This window comes from Populus nigra, chromosome 8 (assembly GCF_951802175.1).
Source record: "Populus nigra chromosome 8, ddPopNigr1.1, whole genome shotgun sequence".
Classification (NCBI taxonomy): Eukaryota; Viridiplantae; Streptophyta; class Magnoliopsida; order Malpighiales; family Salicaceae; genus Populus; species Populus nigra.
In genome coordinates, this window is record NC_084859.1 from 12,272,093 (window position 1) to 12,298,449 (window position 26,357).

General features: G+C 33.8%; 3 protein-coding genes across 5 annotated transcripts; all 3 read right to left on the bottom strand.

The window, feature by feature from the left end:
• Positions 1-896: 896 nt before the first annotated feature.
• LOC133701923 (alpha,alpha-trehalose-phosphate synthase [UDP-forming] 5-like) lies at positions 897-6,778 on the bottom strand. Of its 3 annotated transcripts, none has more exons than XM_062126121.1 (4): positions 6,526-6,771; positions 3,732-5,770; positions 2,466-2,739; positions 897-1,453 (listed from the first exon to the last, which is right to left on the bottom strand). In XM_062126121.1, exons 2-4 carry the CDS (start codon positions 5,714-5,716, stop codon positions 1,127-1,129), a joined length of 2,586 nt encoding a protein of 861 aa, XP_061982105.1. In that variant the 5' UTR covers positions 5,717-5,770; positions 6,526-6,771; the 3' UTR covers positions 897-1,126. The 3 variants fall into 3 exon arrangements, with proteins under 3 accessions (XP_061982105.1, XP_061982106.1, XP_061982107.1); XM_062126122.1 differs by lacking the exon at positions 6,526-6,771 and adding an exon at positions 5,879-6,158; XM_062126123.1 differs by lacking the exons at positions 897-1,453; positions 2,466-2,739 and adding an exon at positions 3,000-3,629 and having other exon boundaries at positions 6,526-6,778.
• A 10,453-nt stretch (positions 6,779-17,231) lies between these two features.
• Positions 17,232-19,523, bottom strand: LOC133701426 (L-type lectin-domain containing receptor kinase IX.1-like). The gene has a single exon (XM_062125337.1). The coding sequence runs from the start codon at positions 19,334-19,336 to the stop codon at positions 17,312-17,314; it is 2,025 nt and encodes a 674-aa protein (XP_061981321.1). The 5' UTR covers positions 19,337-19,523; the 3' UTR covers positions 17,232-17,311.
• Positions 19,524-21,583: 2,060 nt separating this feature from the next.
• Positions 21,584-24,427, bottom strand: LOC133701144 (origin of replication complex subunit 2). Its single transcript, XM_062124965.1, has 6 exons — positions 24,191-24,427; positions 23,973-24,079; positions 23,493-23,625; positions 22,989-23,283; positions 22,215-22,442; positions 21,584-22,135 (listed from the first exon to the last, which is right to left on the bottom strand). Exons 1-6 carry the CDS (start codon positions 24,317-24,319, stop codon positions 21,936-21,938), a joined length of 1,092 nt encoding a protein of 363 aa, XP_061980949.1. The 5' UTR covers positions 24,320-24,427; the 3' UTR covers positions 21,584-21,935.
• Between the last annotated feature and the right edge of the window lie 1,930 nt (positions 24,428-26,357).

The window sequence follows — 26,357 nt, forward strand, 5'->3', positions numbered from 1 at the left end:
TAATTATTAGTGTTTTTGTCACTATAAACTGTAGTCATTCCAGCTGAAAATGTCCATATGAAAGAAAATGTTAAGGCAAAGAAATTTGCATTGATTGTTGTCATAAAAAGGTTTACCAATCAATAAATAATGCTTGTTTTGAATCAATCACTTCATATGGGAGGCCTTCCCTCCTCTTTTTTCCTTTTCTTTTATGGATAGTTGACCGAGTTATGATAAAGAAAATTGCTTGATGTTATAACTTCTTGATGTGTATATACATGTACACACGGATTGATGTAATCAATAAAGTTGACCTAAAGATGAACTAACTAATATATATATATATATATATATATATATATATATATATATATATGGAACACGCGAATCCATTTGAAAAACAGGAAAGAAAATAAGATGAGAACTAAAAATAGAGTTTCTGAGGTTTTTCAAGCTTTTTTTTAAAGTGAAATCTTCCAAGTTTCGAAGGCATGCATGCATGCATACATGAGGACTGGATGGATATGGCAGCCAACCTAGCTGTCACGTGATATGACATGAATGACCGAACTGCCATAGGATTGGATGCAAACCGAAGTTGAAATGCAATAACGATTTCAAGTGCAACAACACATTAACCTCCAGAATTTGTTTTACAACAACTGAATACTTTTTTTTTCTCAGTTCATCTTCATCCCAAAGAAGGGAATATTCCCATTAATGGAGACGGAATTTTGCCAGGAGTTCGACAGCAAACTATCCACCTTACAGGACTGGTCAATTATATAGTCGTAGGAAGAGCTTTGCTGCAATTGCGACTGGCACTAGCTTATGCATGACCAAGGATGGTCTAGGAGTGATAATCAACCATCAGATGAGACGATTACATAACCCAACATCTAAGACTAAGAAAGTAGAAGAAAAGAGCTTAACATATAGCATAATCTATCCGCTCACCATAGAAACTACAATTACTGTGCAGCAAAAGTTGAAGCTATCCATGTAATGGACAGGCACGCAAGACCTAAAACTCCATTCTGAACACCACATAAAAGCTCTCTGAAGGGATTGAGGAAATCGTGAAGCATGGAACATTTTCAATATACACTTGGACAAGACCCAATACAAAGAGATAAAGGGGTGATTACTCTCTGTCAATAATCACTTGCTGAGAGGATTGGGGGGCACTTCTAGCAACCTGCTCCGAAGCACTGGCAAGACCTTGCAGCATTCTCAAAATCTCGGATGTGTCTTCCAAATAGTACTTGGCCTTGCTGGGTTTTCGGCCAACAGTGCATGCAAACACTTCAGCAACTGGGGAAAGAGAGGGGCCAGATCTTGCACTCATTATCACCTCAAACATGTCCTCATCAGACCGGTCATCCCCAATGCAGAGAACAAAATCGGGAAGCATTCCCTTCTGTTCCATTATTTCTAGGAGGCGTTCGGCCACCAGACCTTTGTTGACCCCCTGCCAAGTGGTAACAAACATGAGATACAACTGCAAAGCTGAAACATATATATATTGGCACAGCATTTTAGAAGATTCTTCCTCGAAAAGAAAATAGAAGAATGAATATACAAAATCTCCATAGCTAATAAGCATTCAAAAAGAATAACTGGTAACAATATTTCAAGATCCAATAAAGAAAATTAATTGAGGAACTGCGGATGACAATATTCTGCAGCACTAGTTTTCATAACAAGCCTATTTGAGTCAATTAGTTGTCCATGATCCAAAAGAAATGGAGACAATACAGCCTTTCCATTACAAGAGGTAACCATTCTCAGGATATGAGCATGCCGTTTTATGGAGGCATGGTTGAACAATTTGCCTAAATGCTAGAAACTCTTTTATTCAAAGGTCTAACAATCTGGAACAAAGAAAAGAAAAAAGAAACAAAACATTAATATGGTCATTTGACAGACTGCAATGGATGACTCTCATCAACATATTATTCTTTCTCCAGTGCATTTAGAAAATCATCATTCAAAGCTCAAATGATTGTTGTAATAAGGTAAGATATGTTTTACAGTCAAAATCTTATCATTTAGCATAAACTTGCTAATGAGTTCAATAGATCAACTGTCTGCATGAAGGGAAAGAATAGAAATGTGAAAGAACTTTGGATTTCTTGTAATTAGGCAAGAATGGTTTGAGGGCAAGTCATCTTTTCAGTTTAGCACAAGTGGTTAAGACTTGCTTTTGGCTTTCATCAAAATGCATGTGATTTCACCACATTTGTCAGATGATGTTGTAACAGCTAACAGTACTTGTAAGCATGCGCAAAAGAAGATGTGCCTCATTAACCCACTTGTGTATGTAATACCTTAACATGGTATATTTATGAGTAACGAGGGCAAAGCACCTAAATCTGCAGTAGGTTTTCCAGGCACAAAGGAACACAACTTCTCATTAAAAACCGAATACTAACAGAATCGAACCATCATAAGGATAGATACAGGAACGAAATGGCACTAACCTGAGGTTTAACCTCTACAATGTGTTGACCGCTCTTGACAGTAACTGGTTCATTGGCAAGAACACTTTCCAGATGATCTAGAAGCTCCTTAGCCTGGCACGAACCAAAATCTGGATCTGCATACTGGTAATTCCAAACAAGTGCACTCTCTTTTGTTTCAATGGAAGAACCATCAGTTGTTTCAGTGTATAGTTTCATTACTGGATCAGCGATACATTTCCAATCAAAATCTGGTACAGACACACATGTTTCCCATTCCACATCATGATTGGTCCTGTAAACAAACACTTAACTCAAATTGAAAGGTGCAGAATGAACTAGGCTTGTTTTGTATGGATTGGTCTAAATTAGAATAATGATAGTAGATACCTCAAAATTACATTGTTGACCTCAAGGGGAAATAATCAAACAGAGGAGGGTGCTTTCAAATTGTGGCAAGATTTTTTTATATGCTAACATTAGTTGCCCTTGCTTTGTCTGTTACCCAATTCAGATAACCAGTCCATGTCTAAATTCCTCCATAAATAAAATTAGTTTTCTTTTAGGTTCATAATAAATTCAGACTGTAACAAAGGGAATGTGTCCTAGTCACCCCTCAAAAAAATTACGCGTACGCATCATCTCCTGCCAGTTGAATACTTTGGGTAATATTCTTTGTCTTCCTCTCATGCGGTCAGAGACACCTCATTCTTAGGCTGAGGAAAACACTATATACCTGTCCCTTAGATGTTTCTAACACCATACCATGAGTCTATCACAATCCCAGAATGGTGGTTGCTAATGGAAGCTCACTTATGATGGCAAGGACAGCCAGAGTGGTTTGGATGCCTAAGCCAAATAAATATCACGCATTCCATCATCTATATCTCATTCATTACCCTTGGATCGAAACCTCCTATATGAGGGTTTCTAGAAGTTAGATAAGTTACAAAAATGCATTGCATTTATGCCATGCTGAAAGTCACAGCACAACAACTCTAAAGTGACATTCAGTAATGTCAAAGGAACCATCAAGATGTTCTGTAATGCCAGATGTAGCATTTGAATCCAAACATTAACAGCACAATATTGAGATGTCACCCTTTTCACCAAAACAAGGACCAGCACTGGTTGAACATGTGGAAAATCTAAGCCACATTATCCATTATTTTCTTCTCTACATAACTAAACATCAATAAGAAAAACAAGGGTCTAAGTCAAATATCATATTTTTAAGTGGGAAGATCAAGATCAAATTGAAGTGAAGTTAGCAAAGGCAATTCGTACCTCATAAAATAACCATGCTCTGCAGCAATTCCAAGCTTTTCACAAGAAGAAAACCATTCAGTAAGAGTTTCCCTGTCTTTCCCACTAACAAGGAAAACAACATTCTTAGGGTCTGTACACAAGCTGTTCAAGACTCCAACAGCCTCCATGTTTGGAGTCCTACTAATTGAACTTGGCAGTATCATAGTACCATCGTAATCCAATAGAATAGCCCGGTTTTTGGTCCTCTTATAGGCAGAAACAATATGTTCAACTGAAAGTTTTCTGAAATTTGGATCCAAGGCAATGACTCGAAAACCTAAACCAAAACCAATTCCCCAGCACCTCCTCCTCACATGATCCCTACATGCCCTTTCAAGATCCTGCAAAAAACTATGAGCCCAATATGCAACATCATGCGTACTCACATACCTATGGTGCTTCTCGTGTCGCATCTGTTTTTCAGGCTCCGGGACTATCAGGGCAGAATTCATGGCTTCAGTTACAGAATCAATATTCCATGGATTTACTCGAATTGCCCCACTTAGTGATGGGGAGCATCCAATAAACTCTGAAACAACCAGCATGCTCTTTCTTGGGGCTGATGGGTTTAGTCCTAATGTCTCATCCAGCTTCTCATTTCCTTGTCGACATATAATATATTCATAGGGTATCAGATTCATCCCATCCCTCACCGCTGTAACAAGACAACACTCGGCAATTGTGTAATAAGCAATGCGCTCATAAAACTGTAGCGGGCTGTCAATCAAAACCACTGGAGTATATCCTGGACTTCCAAATGTCTCATTAATCCTCCTCACTGCAGCCTTGGTTTCAGATTGGACCTCCTGTACATCCCTTCCTCGGCCCCTTGCTGGGTTTGCAATTTGAACCAATACAACTTCACCCCTCTTATTAGGATGTTGGGTGAGCAACTGTTCCATGGCCAAAAGTTTCAGGCTGATTCCTTTGAAGATGTCCATGTCATCAACCCCTAGCATAACAGTTTGACCCCTAAACCGATCATGTAGCTCTGTAACCTTAGATTCTGTCTCGGGAAGATTAAGCACAGATTGAAGCTGACCAATGTGAATCCCAACAGGGAGAATCTTGATGCTGACTGTCCGGCCATAATACTCAAGCCCTATGTAACCTCGCTTAGATTGATAAGAAAGACCAAGCATTCTACTGCAACAAGAGAGGAAGTGCCTTGCATAATCAAAGGTATGAAAACCAATGAGGTCAGAGTTGAGAAGTGCTCTCAAAAGTTCATCCCGTACAGGAAGTGTCCTATATATTTCAGAAGATGGGAATGGACTGTGGAGGAAGAAACCAAGCTTCACCCTATTAAATCTCTTCCTCAAAAATGTTGGCAAAACCATCAAATGGTAGTCATGAACCCACACATAATCATCGTCAGGACTAATCACTTCCATAACTTTGTCTGCAAATATTTTGTTAACAGAAACATAGGCTTGCCAAAGGGACCTGTCAAACCGGCCACCAAGATCTGGTGATAAAGGGAGCATGTAGTGAAATAAAGGCCACAGATGTTGTTTACAGAATCCATGATAGAATTTAGAAAAAAGGTCAGGAGGGATAAATGCCGGGACACATTTAAAAGTTTCGAGCAATGTTTGGGCTACATCATCTTGCTCACTAGGTGCAATCTCTTCTTTAAGAGAACCAACATAGATAACTTCAACATCTTCTCCAAGGCCATCTTTGAGTTGTAAGAGAAGCGAGTCCTCATCCCAGCTAAAGCACCACCCTCCACTGCCATCTGGACTTCGATGTGCCCGAAGGGGAAGCTGGTTTCCCACAATAATCATCCGTTCTTGAGAGACAGAGGAGGGGGCATCAGAGCTAACACTGTTTTCATCATCTAGATCAGTCAGTATCCCAGCAACAGTTGCCACTCGAGGAAGCCTCTTCCTCTCACGACCAAAATTTGGAGCATCACCAGAAGCAAGATCTAAGAGGTTGGAATATGATCTTGAAACCATAGCGAGGACAGATAAAGAAGTATTGTTCTACTCAAAGTTATGCAGAATCAAACTCTACAAAAAAGAAACCTCTATTAACAAATAGAATCAGCACTAAAAATGCACGGGAAAAAAAAATCTTTGAAATGTAATGCAAGGAAATTTTCTACTTTTTGCAATTACCAGTTATTTCCGAAAATGCAATTTTTTGCCTTCTTTACAACTTCTTACTGAAGCATTTTCTTCCACATAAAGTTCAGGAATTTAATAGATTAAGCGATCATACACCCATTACAATCCCAAATATTCTCCACCAGAATAAGAAATTAAGAATCACTTAGCATTGTTTTCGTTGTCCTCTTAAAGACAGATTCCATGCCTTGAAAAAACTTAAAACAATTCCAACAAAATGAAGACAGACATACTGGTATGCACAGATAAATATATCAAATTTAAGAAGAGAAAAAGAAAAACTCAACACTGATTGAGCCAACTGAGAAAATATATATAAGAACAATAATTTCACTATAAATTTAAGTACCCGGATGCTAAAATCTGATAAAATTAACACCCAATATTGACACGATTACCTCTTATCTCCAAAAAAAAAAAAAACCAACAAAATCAAGACAACAAGACTGATCAAAGTAACTGAACACTCCAAATGCATAAACCACTTCATCAATTGAAGAACACAACTTCTAAGGGAGATGGAGAAAACCTCCTTGAGCCCATAAAGAAGTAGCTGGCATGCAACATGTAAAAGCAAAAAGACACTAGAAAAGACAGTAACTCTAGTGACAGGGAAGAAGAAGATAAAAAGAACTTACCTTTCAAGCTCAGATAAACATAGGCAACCAAAGAGATTCTTCTTCTATTGTCCCTCCCCCCCACTATATTGAGAGAGAAAGTGCGGCATTAACATACCCTTTTTGGCTTTGCTTTTGCAGTTTGAACATAAAGATTTTGTTTTGATATTTTTGGTTTTCCTCTTTTCAGGTCGGAGACAACAAATGGGATGTCTTTATAAAAAGCATTTGATTCTCTCGAACCGACTTCCTCTGTGTGAGAGACGGAGTAGAGATGAGTGATCACGTGAGGACCAGAGAACAGTGGACTCCACCTCCTTGATTATTATTTTTATTTTATTTTTACCATGGTTAGTTTTTAGTTAATTAATTAGTTTATAGTTAATTAATATATAAAAATTATTAACTTGAGGGTAGCACTGGTGTGGAAAAAAAAAAAGGGAACACCTTTCAAACAAATAATGATATTACATGGAATAAATAGCAAGTGCATGTGCGCCATTCGGGAACATATTCATGAAGAGTGCTAAAAACGCAGTACGTAATGAAAGGAGGCAGTGCGCTAATTCAACTCTGTAATTATATTCTGGACTTTATTTTTATTATCTAACAAATTCCCATAGAAATTAGCATAATTTTTCCGTTCATAGTAATATGGTTAATCGACATATCTGCACTGTGACAGGCAAAGGAGAGGGGAGTGGATCGTGGCCGCAGAGGACCACATCTTGGTCTGTTCCGGAAAATTTATTAAATTTTACCATTTACCATAGGAAGTAGGCATTAGGCATTGCATAATTAGACCTACTTTGTACATATTTGGACACCATCATGGGTTCCGTGTAGGGATCCTCGACCAGCTCTCTTTGCTTGGACCCCTCAATTATTGAATTGAACCAACTAAATATCTTCTTCTTCTTTTTTCTTTCAGTTCGGAGACCTCATTAGAGGTGGAGAGAACTGCCTCTAATGGCTGCTCATTGCCTTGGCCCCGCGCAATGAATGAATAGCCGATCCCTTCCGTTTGGAATTATTGATGCTCCTGTTAGTAACGCGGAGGTTAAACTTATTTTTTTCCTTTCGAGGAAACTCCATCTTCAAAAAGTGTATTTTGTGGGTTTAGATGAGTGAATAAAACTCTCACACTCTTACAAGAAGTGCATACCCTGACTCGAACTCGAGACCTGCTGTGCAGATCTCGAGCCCTTTGCCACCACGCTACACTTATTAAGGATGCGAAGGTTAAACGTGTTTTATAAAAATTTAATTTTTTTAATTTTTAAATTATTTTAATATATTAATATGAAAAATAAAAAATATTATTTTAATATATTTTTAAATAAAAATTATTTTAAAAAATAATCACCTTCACGGTACTAATCCCAGCTATACTTGAGGCAATAAGTTGTAAGCTTTGATTTTGAAGCTTTCCCTGTTCAAGAAGCCAGTCTACCAGAGAGGCCTAAATAACCTACCAACCAAGAAGAAAAACAAAGAAGACACCATTTAAATTAATTAATTAATTTAATTGTTTTGTCAATTGATGTAATTAAGTGGATGGAGTTCCACCATGCGAAGACCAGTTCGACTATCGTTGTCATGAAATTAACCTTGATCCCTTTCAGCTAACATGAATAATTACATTTGCTACTTGTGCCTTGTGAACCACGCACCTCGTCAACTAGTTTCGAAGCAATGGCAAGTTGGCAACTAATAATAATAAAATAAATAATAATAATAATAATTGTGTCTAACATAATACCCCACCCACCCACGCCAAATCATGATTACCAATCACCAAAATTATACAAATTCTTCTCATCTGTGGAAACTACATCGTTGATTGTGGCATTTTAATAAGTAAAGCTGCCTGGTTCGCATGGCTGGTAGCTAGCTGAAGAAAGCAGTGCGAAAATGGGATGTTTGTAATGATGGCATCCAGAACCCCTGAGGTGTCTCTAGAATCACATTGTTGTCTCGTTCTTTTATAATGTGTTCAATTACCGGGCATGGCATGCTTTTTATTTTGTTCATGATTTTGGCTCCCATTCATTGAATGACTCATACCCAGCTTGAAAGTTAATTTAGTCAAGAAAGCAGGAATACGTTTGGAAACGCAACTGCGGTTACGTTTTAAAAAATTTAAATTTTATTTTTATTTTTATTTTTATTAAAATTTAATATGATTTGTATGTTTTGGATTATTTTAATATGCTGATGTCAAAAATAATTTTTAAAAAATAAAAAAACATTATTGGCATGCATTTTAACACGAAAAGTTATTTAAAAAGCATCTGCAACCACACCGCCAAACACGCTAAACTGGTTGCCTAGATCAGAAAAATATATATATAAAATAAATTTATAATATATCTCATAAAAAAATTAAAAAATGTTTCATATAAATATAGATTATATATAACTATCCCATGTAGAAAAATTAATAAATATTTCATGTGTAAGTGTGTGTGTGTGTTATCTTTCAAAAAAAAAATATCTCCATTAATTAAGCCTGTTTTGAAGTGTGGTTGCGATTACTTTTCAAAATGCTTTTCGTGCCAAAATACATCAAAATGATATTTTTTTTATTTTTTTAAATTATTTTTGATATCAGCACATCAAAACGATTCAAAACACATAAAAAAAATTTGAATTTTTTGGAAACTTAGTGCAAAACGAGGCCTAATTCCATGTGAAAAAAATTAAGAAATATTTTATGTGAATATAAAATATAAATATAGTTATTTCACATAAGAAAGTTAAGAAATATTTTATAGGAATACAGACTAAAAAAATATATAATGTCAAGTATTCATAAATTAATTTTGGGTCTGTTTGGCTGTGCGTTTCAACCTACGCTTTGTCAAATTTTGAATTAATTTTTTTGCTAAAATTGAGTGTGGTTTGTACTTTTTGGATCATTTTGATGTGCTGATGTTAAAAATAATTTTTAAAAAATAAAAAAACATCATTAGCATGTATTTCAGCACGAAAAGCTATTTGAAAAGCAACCACTACCACACTGTCAAAAACACTCTTTATATATTTTAAGTTTATTAAAAAAATAGAAATCAAATCTGATTCTAATTATGTTGGGCTAATTATAAACTTGGGTTTTGACTAATAAAAACCTACCCAAAACCCCATGTAGCTGAGGTCTTGGGGGAACCTGCATGGTCGAACCAGGTATCCATTGGTTCCAGCATATAGCTTCATGGTGGGTTTTTTTTTTTTTTTCTTCTCCTTAAGAGAGATGTGATACTTGTACCTTATAAGCTACCTAGACCACCCCCCCCCCCCCCCCCCCCCGAGCTCCAGGCTGGTATGGAACAGTACCATGAAGCCAAGAGCACATAGCACACATTATTAAATATTACATAAAGCACCAATGATATGTTGGTCCAAATCCACTAAGTGGTTAGCTTCTCAAGAGATACTGTTTCATATTTAAGGCTAATGACTCGTGCCTCGTGGTGTGTTTTGTCATCTTGAGATGATAGGTGGTACTTTCAGTTTATATAGCTCATAGGCCCTCCTCAAACCATCGTATCTATAATATTGGTATTATCATAGCCTCCTAGTCGAGAGCTCGAGCACATAGCTCTCGAGTTTCTATAAACAATTTATGTTGATCCAAATCCACTGCACAGTTGACCCTTTAAAAAATATTGTTTCCTGCTCGGACTTATAGTGGATTTTGTCTGGAAAAAAGCGACTAAAAAAAAAACAGAGAGAAATAGAAGCTATAATTTATAAGATGTCTGGACCCTTTTGTTTTTTACTAAAGTACAACATTGTTTTATATAGTCCATTGTAGCTATATAATCATGCTGTTGGCGCGCATCTAGAACTTGAGTTTTTTTTGAAAAAAAAAAATTATTATATAGATTAATCCTGTTTAATATAGACCGTGAACTTTATTTAATTGTCATTCCTGATTTTCCGTGCTCGGTCGCCTTCTTCCAGAACCACCGGTCGTAATGCTATTCTATCGAAATTAGAAAGAAAAGGAAATTAGTCCGGGGGGAGTTTCTGGTTGATTATACCAATTAATCGACAACTGCTGTCAACCAATCTTTTACAAAAAGAAAAAAAAACATTAAATTAATTTTAGATATGTAATTAATATTAATTGTGGAATATAAGATCCATGTGGAGACGTCTTTAAATGTAAAAAGGTTAATTGATTGAGGATATTTTATTAATTACAATCATATTTAGGTGGCTAATATTCACATTGAGAGATTAGTGCACCGTTTACAAATTGGAAAATGAAGTTCCAACGCTGTTCTTCTCTCTACTTGGCTCCGCTAGCATCATAGAAGTGCTGGACCCATTGCTTGATGATCTATCTCGATGGAACCAATAATATATATCTTAATTTTTTATATATTTTAAAATTATTTTAATTTATTGATATTAAAAATAATTTTTAAAAATAAATAAAATATTATTTTAATATATTTCTAAATAAAAAACATTATAAATTATGGTCACGAAATGGACTGATACTGTCAAATCAATAGGCGGGCCACTTCGTTCGTAGTCCACCGTACATTCATTTCTTTAGTCTTTGCGGCAACGTTTCTCTCATTGACTCACCGTTGCCGTTCTTTGTGGGAGGGAAAATGCCTGGATGCACAATATTAGTGGACTTTTAATCAAATCATGACTTGACGTGACGTCACTGCCTAAAATAAAAGAACGATCATCGCTGGAAAGTTGTGCCCAAGTTTCTAACAGAAAGAAGTGGCAACCGGGGTGTTTTTCCGAGGGAATTCCCTGTTATTTTTAAAATAATTTTCAAAAATATATAAAAAAAATTAAATAAAAAAATTAAACAAGATCGACGCCCTTGATAACATAAGAATATATAGGAGGGGCCAGCAGAGACGATTAATAACGGACCAGATCACCACCCATGCTAGCTATTGTTGTAAAATGTATTTTATAAATAACTCAGCTTGGAAATAACCCTCTTATAGATGCATTCTTAAACTTGATTAAGCTCCTTTTTTTATTTTTTACAAGGACTTTTCAAAGAAAAAAATTATTAATTTTATTTAAATAAAATTTCCTTGTTATCAGAAATCAGATCTAGTTCATAATCTCATCATAATTTAATTTTGAATAATAATGACAAAAGTTTATACCGAGCACAAAACAATCATATTATTATTCATTGTTTTCTAATCAATTTTTTCTATTCTGAATTAGTTTGCTTCATAAAAATTTTCAGTTTAAAACCTATAAATTTTAGAATTATTAAAAGTTTATACGATCATTAATTTCAGGATCTGTGTGATTAGTTAAGGTATTTTATACTGGGCACAAAAACAATCAGATTATTATTCATTGCCTTCTATTCAACGTTTCCTAATAGCTAACAATAATTCTGGGTTGATTTGCTTTTTAGAAGTCAACAGTGTGAATCCCATAAATTTTAGGGTTATTAAAGGTTTACAAGTCATTAACTTTAGGGACTATGGTATTAATTAAGGTGTATATAAACTAACCTGAACACCCACATTAATAATAATAAAAAAACAATAATCCATAATCGATAACTTGAAGCCGACAAAGATTAAACCTCCGAGAGAATCCCGAAACCATGCTTTTAAAAATGACTTTTATTGGGGCAAAATTGTTGAAAAAGAAGCCATCATAGATGAAAAAGATAACAGTACTGTTTCATTATTGGAAGAGAAAGCAGTTAACCAGAAGCCTTACTTTACGCATATAAGCTGGAAGCAAAAATGTTTACGAAGTTATGAAAGAACTTTAGATATAAAGTGGACTTTTCATGGCCATGTTCCATGCTTGTGGGGGTGGTTGTCCTTGAAAAAACAGTTCTTTGTTAGAATACGAGATATTCAAATGTTTAAATTGATAAATATAGGAGGAAAAAATATATAATATATAGAAAAAAATAAAGTTATAAAGAATGCATATCTAGATGTAGTGGCCTAGAAAAAATTACAGTTTTTATTTTAAATTATTTTTGTAGCATTTTTAAATTATTTTAATTTACTGATATTAAAAATGAATTTTAAAAATAAAAAAATTATTTAAATATATTTTCAAATAAAAATTACTTTAAACAACAACATTTACTACACTTCTAACATCCAAATACTAATAATATATATATATATATATATATATATATATATATATATATATATATATAACAACAAAACCGGAGTAAATATTAAATTATAAAAAAATGCTTAAGGCAGCGGTTTGCAGTGTTTTGTAAATATTAAATTATAAAAAAACAAGAAAAGAAAAACAGAAAGTTTGTTGGCCGCGTGCTTCAACAAAACAAAGGGAGCGCGTAGAGTAAAGAGACGAAAGAAGAGTTGTTTTTATTATTATTTTTGCCTTAACAAAGAAGGAAGAGTAGCTAGCTGGTTGGTTGAAACCAAGAAGATATGTTTGACCGTGAGCTGACCCGACCTCACCTCAACTTGTATAACCTGTCTAACCGTTAGTTTGCAGGAAAGTAATTTTTAAAAAAAAAATAAATTTCAGAAAAATAAATTTTAAAAAAATATTTTTTGATGTTTGGTAGTATAATGGAAAATAAATTGGAAAATATTTTCCAGTGTTTGGTTATATTATGAAAAATGAGCTGGAAAATAACTTATTAATGTTTTATTTTTTCAAGTTTATTAAAATAATGAGAAACAAATCTTACAAATTAAAAATTTGAATGAGAATGAAATTGAAAAAAAATATAATTTCATAAATTATCTCAAATAAAATAAATAATAATCAAAATAATAGAGATCAAATCTAAAAAATTAAAAAAAAAATAAAAGGTGAAGAAATTAAAATAATAATAATTAACATTTCATAAATTATTTCAAATAAAATAAGTAAAAATCAAAAGAATGAGGACCAAATTTGATAGATAAAAAATTTCAATAAAAAAATGATAAGAAAAAAGCAAATAGCAATTATAAAAATAAGGACCAAAATTAATATAAAAATTAAATTTTAAGAGATGAAATTGAAAAATAAATATTCAAAACAAATTATATATAGCAATCAAAAGTTTGAGGATCAAATTTGATATAATCAGCAAATAATGACATTTCTAAATTTTTCACAACTTCCGAAAAGTGTTTTTCGCCTAAATTTTTCAGGAAAACACTTTCCTGAAAACCAAGCCAAATTTTCCTTTGACTGGAAAGTGTTTTCCGTTGACCAACTTTTTCAATGGCAAACAAACACATGAAAGTTTGGAAAGTGGTTTTCCGGAAATAACTTTCCGGAAAACAAACACAGCCAAAAGGGAAAACACTTTTCTAGAAATCAAACCAAATTTTTCTTTGACTGGAAAGTGTTTTTCGTTGACCGAAAAGTGTTTCCGTTGACTAGAAAGTGTTTTCCGTTGACTGAAAAGTGTTTTCCGTTGACCAGCTTTCCTAATGGCAAACAAACACATGAAAGTTTGGAAAGTGGTTTCTTGAAAAATGAATTCCGAAAAACAAACATGGTTGGTCGAGGGTATTGAGTGCAGGCCTAACAAAAAAAAAATTGTATGCATCTGCATCATGCATGTGCTCGGGTTTATTATCAGTGGAGGATGTCCCTCACACCAGAAATAATTATTAGATAGATTATATTTATCCATTATTTATAAATTAAATTAATAAATATAAGATATATAAATAAAATTTAATAATTGTCACCTAATAATATATGTATTTTAGATAATTTTATCTATATATTTTATTTATTGATCTAAAATCTATGCATATTAAGTTTACATATCTACATGCTTTGCCATGAACCATAAGTTCTAATTTTGATTTCTAGTCACCAACGAGATAGGTGGTACTTACTACGCCGGCGTGTTATATTGCTTTTTTAATATATAAAAAATTAGATAATAATAACTAGAGTTAACTTGGGTTAACTTGACTAATACGTGATATAAATCATGAAACTGAGATTACCTTATAAAAAGATAGACACAAAAAAATCATGAAGAAAATTTTTTAATTATAAAGCATTAAAAAAACAAAATAAATACCAATCAAAATAATAAGAATCAAATCTGATATAAAAACTCAATGAAAGCAAATAATTAGGGACTAAATTAAAAAAAATAAATTAATAAAAAATAGCAATCAAAAGATAAGGATCAAAATTGGATAAAAAAATAAAATAAAATAAAATATTGAGAGACAAAATTGAAAAAACAAATCAAGAAAAAGATAAGAAAATAACAATCAAAAGAATGAGGACTTGGATAAAGAAAATTAAATTAAATTAAATTAAATTAAATGATAAGAGATAAAATCAAAAAAATAAATTAAGAAGAGGGTAAAACACAAAAAATACCAATAGAAAGAATTAGGACCAGACTGAATAAAAAATTAAATGAAATAAAATGTTTAGGAATAAAATTGAAAAAAAAACTTCAAAAAGTTTTCAAAACAAAACAAATAGTGATAGAAAAATAATGGTCAACATTAATAAAAATAGAAAATGGAAGACACAATCATTTTTTAGAATGGTTGATATGAATTTTCAAACTATAAAAGAAAAAAAAAGGAAAAAAAATAATCATCAAAGCCTTACCACACCTTCATCATCCACAGGCTCCCCATCAATGCAAAAAGGATGACGCTTCACTCCCAACATCATCATGGATAGCGGTGTTAGCAATCCCTCGACAGACTTGCATACGTTGCTCGGAAGGCATAAAAACCATCAGATGCTGATTAATACAACTTTATTTTTAATAATATTTAAAATTCTAAAATTAACAAGCATCTCCTAATAGATTCTAAAAAAAAAACATAATAAAAAGATAAAAATACCTTTGCAACCAACTTTTTTTTTAATAAAGGCAATTCCATCACTTCATTGTTATAAAAACTAAAAACACGAAAAAGCCCCCTTTGCAAGTTTTAAGTTTTTTTCTTGCTTTTAAGGTTATAAGAATAATTTTGCCGTGCAAAAATTTTTTTGGACTAAAGATATACATTTTTCTACTTTGAAGGGCAACAACGTCATTTCATTCTACCATAAAAATATGTGGACCAATTTTTTCAAAATCAATTTTGTAATACTTAATGGATTTCCTAGAAAAGATGATTTTGCCCCCAATTACAAGCTTTGTTGGTTTTTTTAGAAAGGCAAAATGATTATTTTATTGTTCATGATGTATGTTTTGGGCTACAATTATTGGTTGATGGCTTTTAGTTTTTTTAATTATTACCCTTTGCTTAATTTCTTTTGAATTCCATTAGGCTTCTGGAGTCTACTCGCAAGTTGGCTACAACTAATCAACATCACTACTATAAAATTGAAAAAAGTTAACAAAAACACAAAAAAAAAGATATTTCGCTGCTGTTTACCGATGCAAATTATAACAAAAGTTTTTTCATAAGTAATTTCTGATGAAAATAGTGATGGGATAAAAAAAAATATGTCAGCATCACAAGCGTGTCAAATTGCTGACAAAAACTTTATTAATAATTTTAAAAAGATTTAAAGCCCGGCAATCCTTTTTTTTCCCCCTCACTTCTCATTTTTCTTCTTCTTTTTTAATTTTATTTCAAACTCTAACCATATGTCTTCATGCTTTCAATAGCTCCCCTCTAAAATTTAGCCACCCAACCCGTTAGTGCCGACACAACCTTTCTCTATTGGTTCAATTTCTTGTCAAATTTCACTCCACCAAGTAAGCAAGCCCATCAATTTGTGTTTTAACCCATTTATATTTGAAGTTAATTTATTGAAGTTTGTTTGTAGTTTTTATAATTTACTTGTATATTTAAGTGTTTTGGTTGTTTTATAATGATAATTTTATTGTATTAACATATTATTTGTATTTTAGAGTTTGTTTGAGACTTGAAAAAAACAGATTTAATTTGTCACTTGATGAAATTAAGTGTGATTTTATAACCCATGTGTGTTAGAATTAAAAAAATCATGAATAATTTAAAGAGTACCAATTACTTTGAGTTAATTTTATGGTTAAGTTGAAAATAATTGATAATTGATAACAACTAGGATGTTCATTGATTTTATTATTTATTGATGATAATATGGTATGGAAATTTATGATGGAGATAATGATAATAATGGTAGTTATTATGATAATAATATGTTACGATGGAGATAATAATAAGACAATAAGATTTGTAGCATTAGTTATGATAATAATAATATTAGTTATAATGATAATGATAATAATAATAATAAATATAATATATTAATTAATGGTGATAATGGCCGGGATGATGAGACTGATCAGTGGTGATAGTTATTATTTCAATGGTGAATGTGTAAGAAAATTATGGTAAAATGATGATTTTATTAATAAAAAGATCTTAGTGCTGGTGCGGTGTTCATTCTTCCCGAAGGCCTTCGGTGTACATAAGCCTTTTAAGTCAATATACAGGATCCAGCCTACAGCACATCCATCGCAGGAAGGCCTCCGTACCACCAGCCGATACATAAGCCTTTTCCGTCAAAGCACACCAGCGATACGCAGAGGCAAAAATCATAACTACAGTTTTCAGTTACAAGACAGCAAGGATCTGCTTAAAAGACAGTTGTTTAAACACTGTAATGGGACTTTATTCTTTTATAGCAAGGAATACCTTATTTAGAAAATAAGACTGAATGAAAAGGTTTATTTGAGGAGAAAAAGATCTCCCATAGAAGCTGCTATAAAAAGATGCCCTAAGAACTGGACCAAATGAAAAAGAAGATCAATTTAAGCATCTCGGCACTCATCTCTCTATCTACATTATTGCATATTACAAGTGAAAAGCCATGATTAACGACCCTCATCCATTGAGTGTGATATCAAGGGCTCACCGGAGCTAAGCGGTGGTGTAGGCACATGATACAGAGGAACAGGCATCTTTGTGGGAAGATTTGGTAATGGTGCTTCAAAGTTAAGAACATGAATTGCCTGCCTTATTGAGGGTCTTATATTGCGATCAGGGTGAGCACACCACAACCCAACAATCATCAAGCACTCCATTTGATTCTCATCAAATTCAGACTGAAGTTTCTCATCAACAGCCAAGTTGAGTTTTCCAGTTCCATAAAGATCCCAAATCCACTCTACCAAGCTCATTTCTGAATTCTGTTCAATGGCATCAACTGCTTTTCTTCCAGTAGCAATCTCTAAAGAAACCATGCCAAAACTATATACATCAGACTCCTTGCTAGCTCGACCTGTGCTTATATATTCCGGAGCCAAATAGCCTAGAGTTCCTGCCAAACCTGTAGTCTGCGGACCTAGCTCATGGTCCATGAGTCGAGCTAGCCCAAAATCACCGAGCTTGACATTAAAACTTGAATCAAGCATTATGTTGCTTGATTTTACATCGCGATGCACCACACATTGTTCCCACTCTTCATGAAGATAAAGCAAAGCAGAGGCCAATCCAAGAGCTATTCTGTATCTTGCTGTCCATGTGAGAGGAATCTTCTTACCAAAAAGGTGAGAATCAAGGCTACCATTTGACATGAATTCATAGACAAGTAGGAACTCACCTCTATCATGACACCAACCTATGAGTTGCACTAGATTCCGATGCCTCAACTGGCTAATGACCTTCACCTCAGTTACGTATTCCTTTTTCCCCTGTTTCGAACCTCTTGAGATTTTTTTCACAGCAACTGCCGTATCCATACCAGTCAATTGCCCTTGGTAAACAGCTCCAAACCCTCCTTCCCCTAACTTCCTCTCAGCAGAGAAGTTGTTGGTAGCTGAAACAAGATCTTTATAGGAAAATCTTCTCGGACCAGCACGCCTTTCAAGGTCATCGTTGATTGATGTTAAGTTCACCGTCTCCGCTGTTTCCTTCCTTGCCAACTTCCGTCTCCACAAAATTCCAGATACTACAGCAATCAGAATAATCAAAACAGCTCCTGAAACTGTCAGACTCACCACGAGTTTTATATTTTTAGCACTCTTTCCGCTTGTTTCACTCATCTCCAGTGTAGAACTGAAGTCCCATGACTGAAGCACATGCCGCTCTATAAGGTTACTAGTAGCAGCTGTAAACCCAATCGTGACCCACTCAGGAAGAACCTCCCTGAGATCAATAATGTAGGAAAGACTTGTATTCTCTTGAGGAGTTGAAGTTGTCTGATACTTCCAAGAAACCGTCAGATTCTTTGTAGTGGAGTTATAAGTGATCCGCACATCAGCAGTATCGCCGCTGTGCAAGGAGGTATTCCAATAGGTGTATGTGGCCGAGGAAACTGAGTTGTTATTGATCCCAACATGTTGAATTGGAGGATCCCATTCAGGATTCGCAAAAGAATCAAATTCAATGTGGACAATATGGTTCTGTGGAGAGTCACTAGTGGTGATGTTATATAAGCCTAGAAAACCTCCTGCTGAATTCGGGGGTATGTGAAACTCAACAGGAGCGATGAAGAAAGCAAATCCGGCTGCATAAGAAGTACGACCTTCAATGTCGATGTAAAAAGAGAAATGGGTACTGAAGTCGGTCAGCCTTGTAGTGGAAGAGTCCCAGAGAGGCACCTTCTTGGCGTAAGTGGCTCGACCAACTTGACACATATAAGTGTCACTATTGAATTCAATGCTTCCAACATGAGTTGATGCACCTCCCTCACAGATTATGTTGGTGTCACTAGGGTCAAATCGTGTTCTTTGAAAGGAAATTGAATTAGCAGAGGGTGGAAGAAGCAGCAGCAGGAAGGAAATGACATAGAGATTCAAAGTTTGGAAACTGTAGAAAGAGGTGGCCATGGTGAGAGAGAGAGAATTGGAGGACACAAGTAACAAGCAGTTGATGAACAACATACTGATATGTAACATCTTTACGCCCAAGTTTCAACCCCAGATACAATTTATTTGGCAAAGCAAAGTCAGCGGAGGGATTCACATCCCCTGAAAATGTAAAGAAAGATCAAGTTTGGTAATTTATTGCCGGCGTACCGGCACAGGGCTGAATTGCAAGCACAAGAAAATGACGCAAAACATTATTAAAAGGGCACATCACTCTCATCTCAGCTTGTATTCGGGCAACAAATCGTGCACAAACAACCTTAAACATCACTCCCACAGCCTGATTGTGCGTGTTAAATTTAAAAACTGTTTGAGAAGGCGGTGTAAAATTATATTTTTTAAAAAATTAATTTTTTTTATTTTTTATTAAAATTTAATATAATTTATATATTTTGAATCATTTTGATATGTTAGTGTTAAAAATAATTTTTAAAAAATAAAAAAATATTATTTATATGTATTTCAACATAAAAAATTAATTAAAAAATAGTCATTATCATAATACTAATATACTCTTGATGTCATTCATTACATGACAAGGAATCCTTAAACACCAGTGGGAACAAGTCATATAATCTCATCTTTAAATATCACAATAAGTTTTTGAACCTTGTGGCTTTAACAAGGAAAGGTGTCAAAGTCAGAAATTCAACTAGAAAATTTACGATAGTTCTTTTAAAACAACTTTAGAAAATAATTTATAATTGGCTACTAATTTATTAAGTGTTAACTTTTAACTTTTTTTAAAATGTCTTGTATATAGTATTTGAGAGTAATTGTAGGAATAACAAAATTAAGATGAAGATTACTTTTAAAAATTCAAGAATTAAATTAAAAAACTAAATGACACAAAAGTCCTTCAGTGGAATCTCACCTACTCAAATCATGACCCTTTTTTTTATTATCAATTAGAAAAAAAACTATAGTTTTTTTTTTTATATTAAAACCCTATATATATATATAGTATTTCATATTAGCAATTCACTTGGTTTGCTAATTGGGCCCTTCCTTGTCATGACCATCCTTTTTTATAAAGAATTTCACAATTATATATCTAGTGTTATTTATTGCGTTAATCTCATGTATATGAGGTTTACTGAAGAATCTTGCACTTAAGACATGTATCCACAGCGACTTGTATTTTTAGCAGACCCTCAAACAGTACACCATTTTTTTCTATACCAACTAGTGATGTTTTAACTAGGGCTAATCTAATCTAGAGCTATTTATTCTTATTTAGTACATCATGTATTTGAAGAAAATATTTACTACATTTTCATCATCCATCAACACCCTCGAGCCTAAACTAAGGATAACATACCTTCTGGCATATTAGGACATCAAGCTGTCCTTGCACCTATGTCGATGGTGTATGCCCTTGAGGGTATTAGACCACCGAGGGTACCCCTAGACCCAAGTCGAGCTTTTGATTATACAGGCTCAATTTGGAGTGTTTGCACTAATTCGAGCTTCAAGGCCCACAGCTATTTTTGCCCAGATCCAATGCGTATAAAGGATCCTGAGCTGTCCAAAAACTGCAAATCCCAAGCCCAATCGCATTTGAAAAGTAAAAGTTCTTGTAAAGAGCTTTGGCATCGTTATGGTCTCATTTATATGATCAGCGGACAATAATACTACTTATAAAGGGATTTATGAGCGAAACATGATTTGTGAGGAAAAATTAGGCCGACCTTACACATTTTGGTGTAATTTTATCCATTGTAATTCTTTTTCAAATTTTTCTATCGATCTTGGTACATGTAAGTACTTGTATAAAATTCCCAAAAGTCTTGCATTATGTGAAATATAACGATTCAGGCCTTGCTGGAGGAATCAAGGTTCTTATATATATATATATATATATATATATATATATCATGAATCAAGATACCGTGAATAAACTTGTCTAATCATCTCTTTGATTTGTGGTATTTTGATTTTCTATCATCTCCAGGTTCCAAAGAGAATTAATAGATATTCCAATCTCAAACTGTGAAAGTGCTCGAATAGAAAAGTTTGTGACTTGATTAAGCTATAAATATATAGCCCAATTGATATAGAAAAGTACCGGAACAATAACGCAGCTTTAAGTTCGAGAAAAAAAAAGAGAAAAAGAAGAAGCACAGAACATGGCCTGCAGTATTCATATGGCTTAAGAGACTACCAAGTCCTAACTGTGTTTACAGGAACCGAACGACATAGCATCCTATAATTAGTAAATGACCACACACCTTAAATGAACTAAACATCACTTATAAAACTCAGATGATACGTAAATGGGAAATGAAGCACCAAGTTGGCACACCAGAATTGGCATTGGGCTCCTCTCTGGTAAAGGAATAGTCAAGCTTACATGGAATTAAACAGAGGTATTTTAAAGGAAACATCAAGATATGAACAAAAACGTTTCTCCAAAGGCTATCGAAGATACAATGTAGTTTTTTCATGCGAACTGCTGCAACAGGTTGCCAGCATGCTAGAGATCGAAATTAAGAGTTGATCATGAGACTAATTCAAGTTACAACCTGAGTTGCACGTACCAGGTATATTGTATTGATCTCAGAAAGCAGCTTTTCAAGAGCATCCACAGGAAGCAGGATGCGAAATACATTTACAAACTTAGTCAGAACTATTGATTGATCTCAGAAAGCAACTTTTCAAGGGCATCCGCTGCAAGCGGGATGTGCAAGCAGTCTTGGCCATCACTGTGCCGTCTAGTCTTTACTAACTCATGATCTTTGAATTCTGTCAAATGAGAGTTTAATGTGACCTGGCTGCTCACAAGGAAGCGCTCTCGAGCAGTTGTATACAGAGCATCAACTGGCATGCCTGAAAATGACAAATCAAATGGAGCACATAAGATTTCAACCGTGAAACATAATGCTCCACATCATGCATAGTCACTTGCCTTCTTCATCAGGATGAGACGACTGATATTCTGCAAGAATTTTGAACACACTTTGGGCATTGGGTGTCAGACTCTGTAAGACTATTGCAGCTGTTTTGGCAGTTTGAGCTGTACTGCTGTGAGCGAGAATCAAAGGAAAAAAGATTCCTTCAACATTATAAGGTGCAAAGGTAGGAACATGATACCAGAACCAATTAAACTGGGTGTGAACCATCTTCTTATCCCACACTGCCAAAAAAAACCCAGTACAGTTATTAGGGTCCTAGACATTTGGAATACGATGGTAAATCATAAATGTATAAGATGAACCAAGGAAAAAAAATTACTAAAAGGTTCCAAAAAGATTTCTGTTCTTTAATCATAGGAAAGACAGAAAAATGAAAATTTACATTTTATCCATGGCATAGAAACAAAATGAAAGTGAAACTGAGGCAAGAATTGAGGGTTCACCATCATTCAGAAGACACTTGGAACAATTTTCACACCCTAATGTTAACCCTATATGCCAATGGGGACCATCCTATTTAGACCTTCATCTCCCAACAAAGCAGTTGCAAACAAGTCTAAATGTTAACATAAAACATGGATCATTTTTTGAGGCACCCAGAGAAATCATGACATGAAATGTTTCGCTATTTAGGAAATATGTTTAACCTAATTCTGAGAACCATAGGATGGAGCCATAGAAACAAAATTTAAAACAATTTAACTTGGCAGATTGCCCCAACTAGCCACTGTGTTCGCACATAACTAGCTATAATAAGATATACTCACAAAGAGGTGCATTAACATTGTCAATAGAGGCAACAATGCGGATATGTGAACAAGAAGCAAGTCGCGCAAGATACTGTTGACTTTCAGAGTCTCTCAATCCAGGCCCATCAATATTGTGAACAACAATGCACACAAAAGAATCATTTTCCTCCACGTCTGATTCATGCAAAAATGCAAGAAGGTCATCCATAGATTGAGAATTAAAAGGCTGTTGAAATTTAGATGAAACCCCTGAAGAAGTCCTTCGTTTGGTTTTCAACTCTTCCCACCAAATTTCAGCTAAAGCAATGACCACCTACAGTCATGATGTTACAGCAGTTAGCATAGCACAAAGAAAATGGTGGCCGGTGTATCATGCATAAACTACACTTTATGATGCTTGGCTTGAATTTCTAAGCCAAGGAATCATGTTAATGTTATATCAGCATTTAAGAACCTGGCAATATCAATGTGTAAATCGATAAATAAGTTCAAGTATCAACAAAGGGCACCCTGGTAGATTACCTGTTTTAGATTAATTGACTGAAGATACCCATTGATGACTACTACAGAATACTCGGTTAATGCTGTAGAAGCAAAATCTTCAATCAGTACCTTCTTCGATCCAAAACCATACATTAGAAGGCCAAATCCACACCTAAATTCATAGTAAAGAATCATAATTAGTGCAAATAATCCTCAAAAAGAAAATTCATAACAAAGAATCAAAGGGATGTTGCCCATAATTTTCATAAAATTATCTAAAATGTATATGAAAAATTAAGTACATAAAACTAACCAATACCCACTAAAAAAAATCAACTAAACTCTCAAATCCAAACTTGAGGCCATATTGTTTCTTTCTTTTTTCCTCGAAATGGGTTTCAATTTGCTATCTGTGCCTGACTTACTACTCTTCGTGCCAGTTTATTTCATCAAATAAATCGTTCCCATTTCATCGAATACTACAAGTTCACAAATACTTGCAATAACTTAACTAATTACCTGAGTTCAAAAACCCATTTAGGATACAAGCTCTTATAACTATTAACAAGAGAATTAATCTCTTTCTCATGTTTTAGCTCAATAGTAGCTGCTGCCGCTCTTAGTTCCTGCAAGATTAAAAAAACAAAACTTTTTAAACCAAAATTTAATATTTAATCAAAAAAATTAATAATAAAAGGGAACTAAAGAAAATAATGATAAAGAGAGTGGTGAGCGACCTGTTCATCGACGACGTTGATATCAGAAATCTTGCGGGTTGATTTCTTACCCGACCCAGCTAATTCTTTTGCTAGAAAGTAATTCCTTGAGAACTCAAATTCCTCTTCTTCTCCATCATTGATTTCCATAGTAGAGAGTAATTGGGTGAGAGAATGAATTCTTGGTTGGTTGCTGGAATTGAGGATTTAGGGATTTTATTTTTCTTTTGTTATTTAGGGATTTTCCCGCCAATACAGAGTTGGCGTGGCCTCTTTTACCCGCGTCAGTTGTCTTTCGGAGCGAAAACAATTTCGTCCCCTCATTGGATCTCATATCTCAATTAAGCTCTTATAGAAATGTTTTCACAATTAGGTCCTTATACGATCCAAGTTTTCTGTTCCCAATCCATATATTAATTCAACTTATCTGTGATTGATTAAGAAAATCCATCAATTAACTCTAAAACTCAATAACTTGACTCAAAACAAAATGAAATGGGCCAATAAGCCCAATTTTCCCACCTTGCTAATTTTGGGATACAAATGCTCAAAATCAAATAAAATGTGATGAATTAATACCTCAAATTAATTCTAAATTCACATAAAAGACCCGACTTAAAATAAATTTATGAAATAACTCGGCATATAATGCCATGCAAGAATTGAACTTAAAAATAAAAACATAATTTTTTTAAAGAACATTTTTATATGATTTTTGTCAACACCGGTCATTGTATTTTTCTTAGGATTCTTAGTCTTTTTCAAGAACTAAGTTACAATTTTTTTAATGCCTTTTAATTTAAAAGTCTTAGATGCTGAGAAGGGACACCGGAACAACTCCAACTCCATTGAGAATAGAAATAAGCATGATACATTTTTTTTTTCCTTTTAATTATGATTCTTTAATTACTTGCCTCTTTTATTTCAGGCAAATTATTTTATATATTTATTTTCAAGTCATCTAGATTCAAATTGTTATTCTTAGTCCATTTAAATTCAAGTCATTTATTTATTGTCTTTAATTGTTTTCTTGATATTAGATATACATGATTATCTTGACCCTCCACACATTTCATATTAAACATTAAAAAAAAATCTAGACTAAGCTCCACCTTATAAGATTAGAAAACAAAAGGTTTCACTTGGCAAGTGTGATATATGTTTATTGATGTTTAATTAGACTTCCACTTAGATCGAAACCCACCCTATATATATGAAAGATTGTGAGAGAATTTCTTCTTGTATTTCTTTAGTCTAAGGGTAGAAATTAGGTTACTTCATTGATAATCTAAACAACCTAAGACAAAAGCTAGATCATCTATAGGTTTGAACCTATATATGACGCGAACTATATTGTATCATATGAATGTTGCTTGTTTTAATCCTAGTTTTTCCACTGATTTTTTAAAAGAAATGTGATCATGTCATGAAAAGCTTATCCTCATGCAAATAGGAATCTTGACAAGCTATAAAGCTCCACCAATGATTGCACGCCTAACAATCATATTTTATGATAAATATGAATATTTATTTTATTAAATTTATTGTATATAAGTATTAGAGTGAGTAGCGTATGTCGCATTGAAAAAACTTAACTTCTCTCAATATTAGTAAGCTCTTATAGAAATAAAAGATGAATACATGGCTCAGTGAGATAAGGACTATTACAAAGATATAGATAACTTGAAAACGGAGGTGTCTTGGTTAATTCATTTGCTTGAAAAAAACTTTTCAGTCCAAGAAATAGAGTAAAGGACCTTTGTATTTGAGAAATTCCTTAACTCTACTCACTGTAAAAATATTTAGTTTGTTTTCTTCAACATCCAATTCTATGACTTAAATACCTAATCTTTTTTTTTCCTCCACTAAACTTGTCTAGAGATCAAGAAGAGCCCATTAGTGATGCCCAAGTCAATCGGGGTACATAGTTGTCTAGTCAAGCTAAATGATTTTTTACTACACCACTCTTATTCAAAACACCCTTAAAGGCATTGCCAACTTAGCCTGCCTTTGTTATTTATCTCGTTATAGGGGAGAGTGTGAATAAAAAGTTGTGGAATAAAGTAAATTCAATAAGCTATCGAGTATTGAAGAATGTTTAAGGGCCATTAAAAAAAGTATGATCCAATGAGTAATTAAGATTTGTATGGTGTTTTATATGATGATCCCTCAAAACTTCAATGTCATT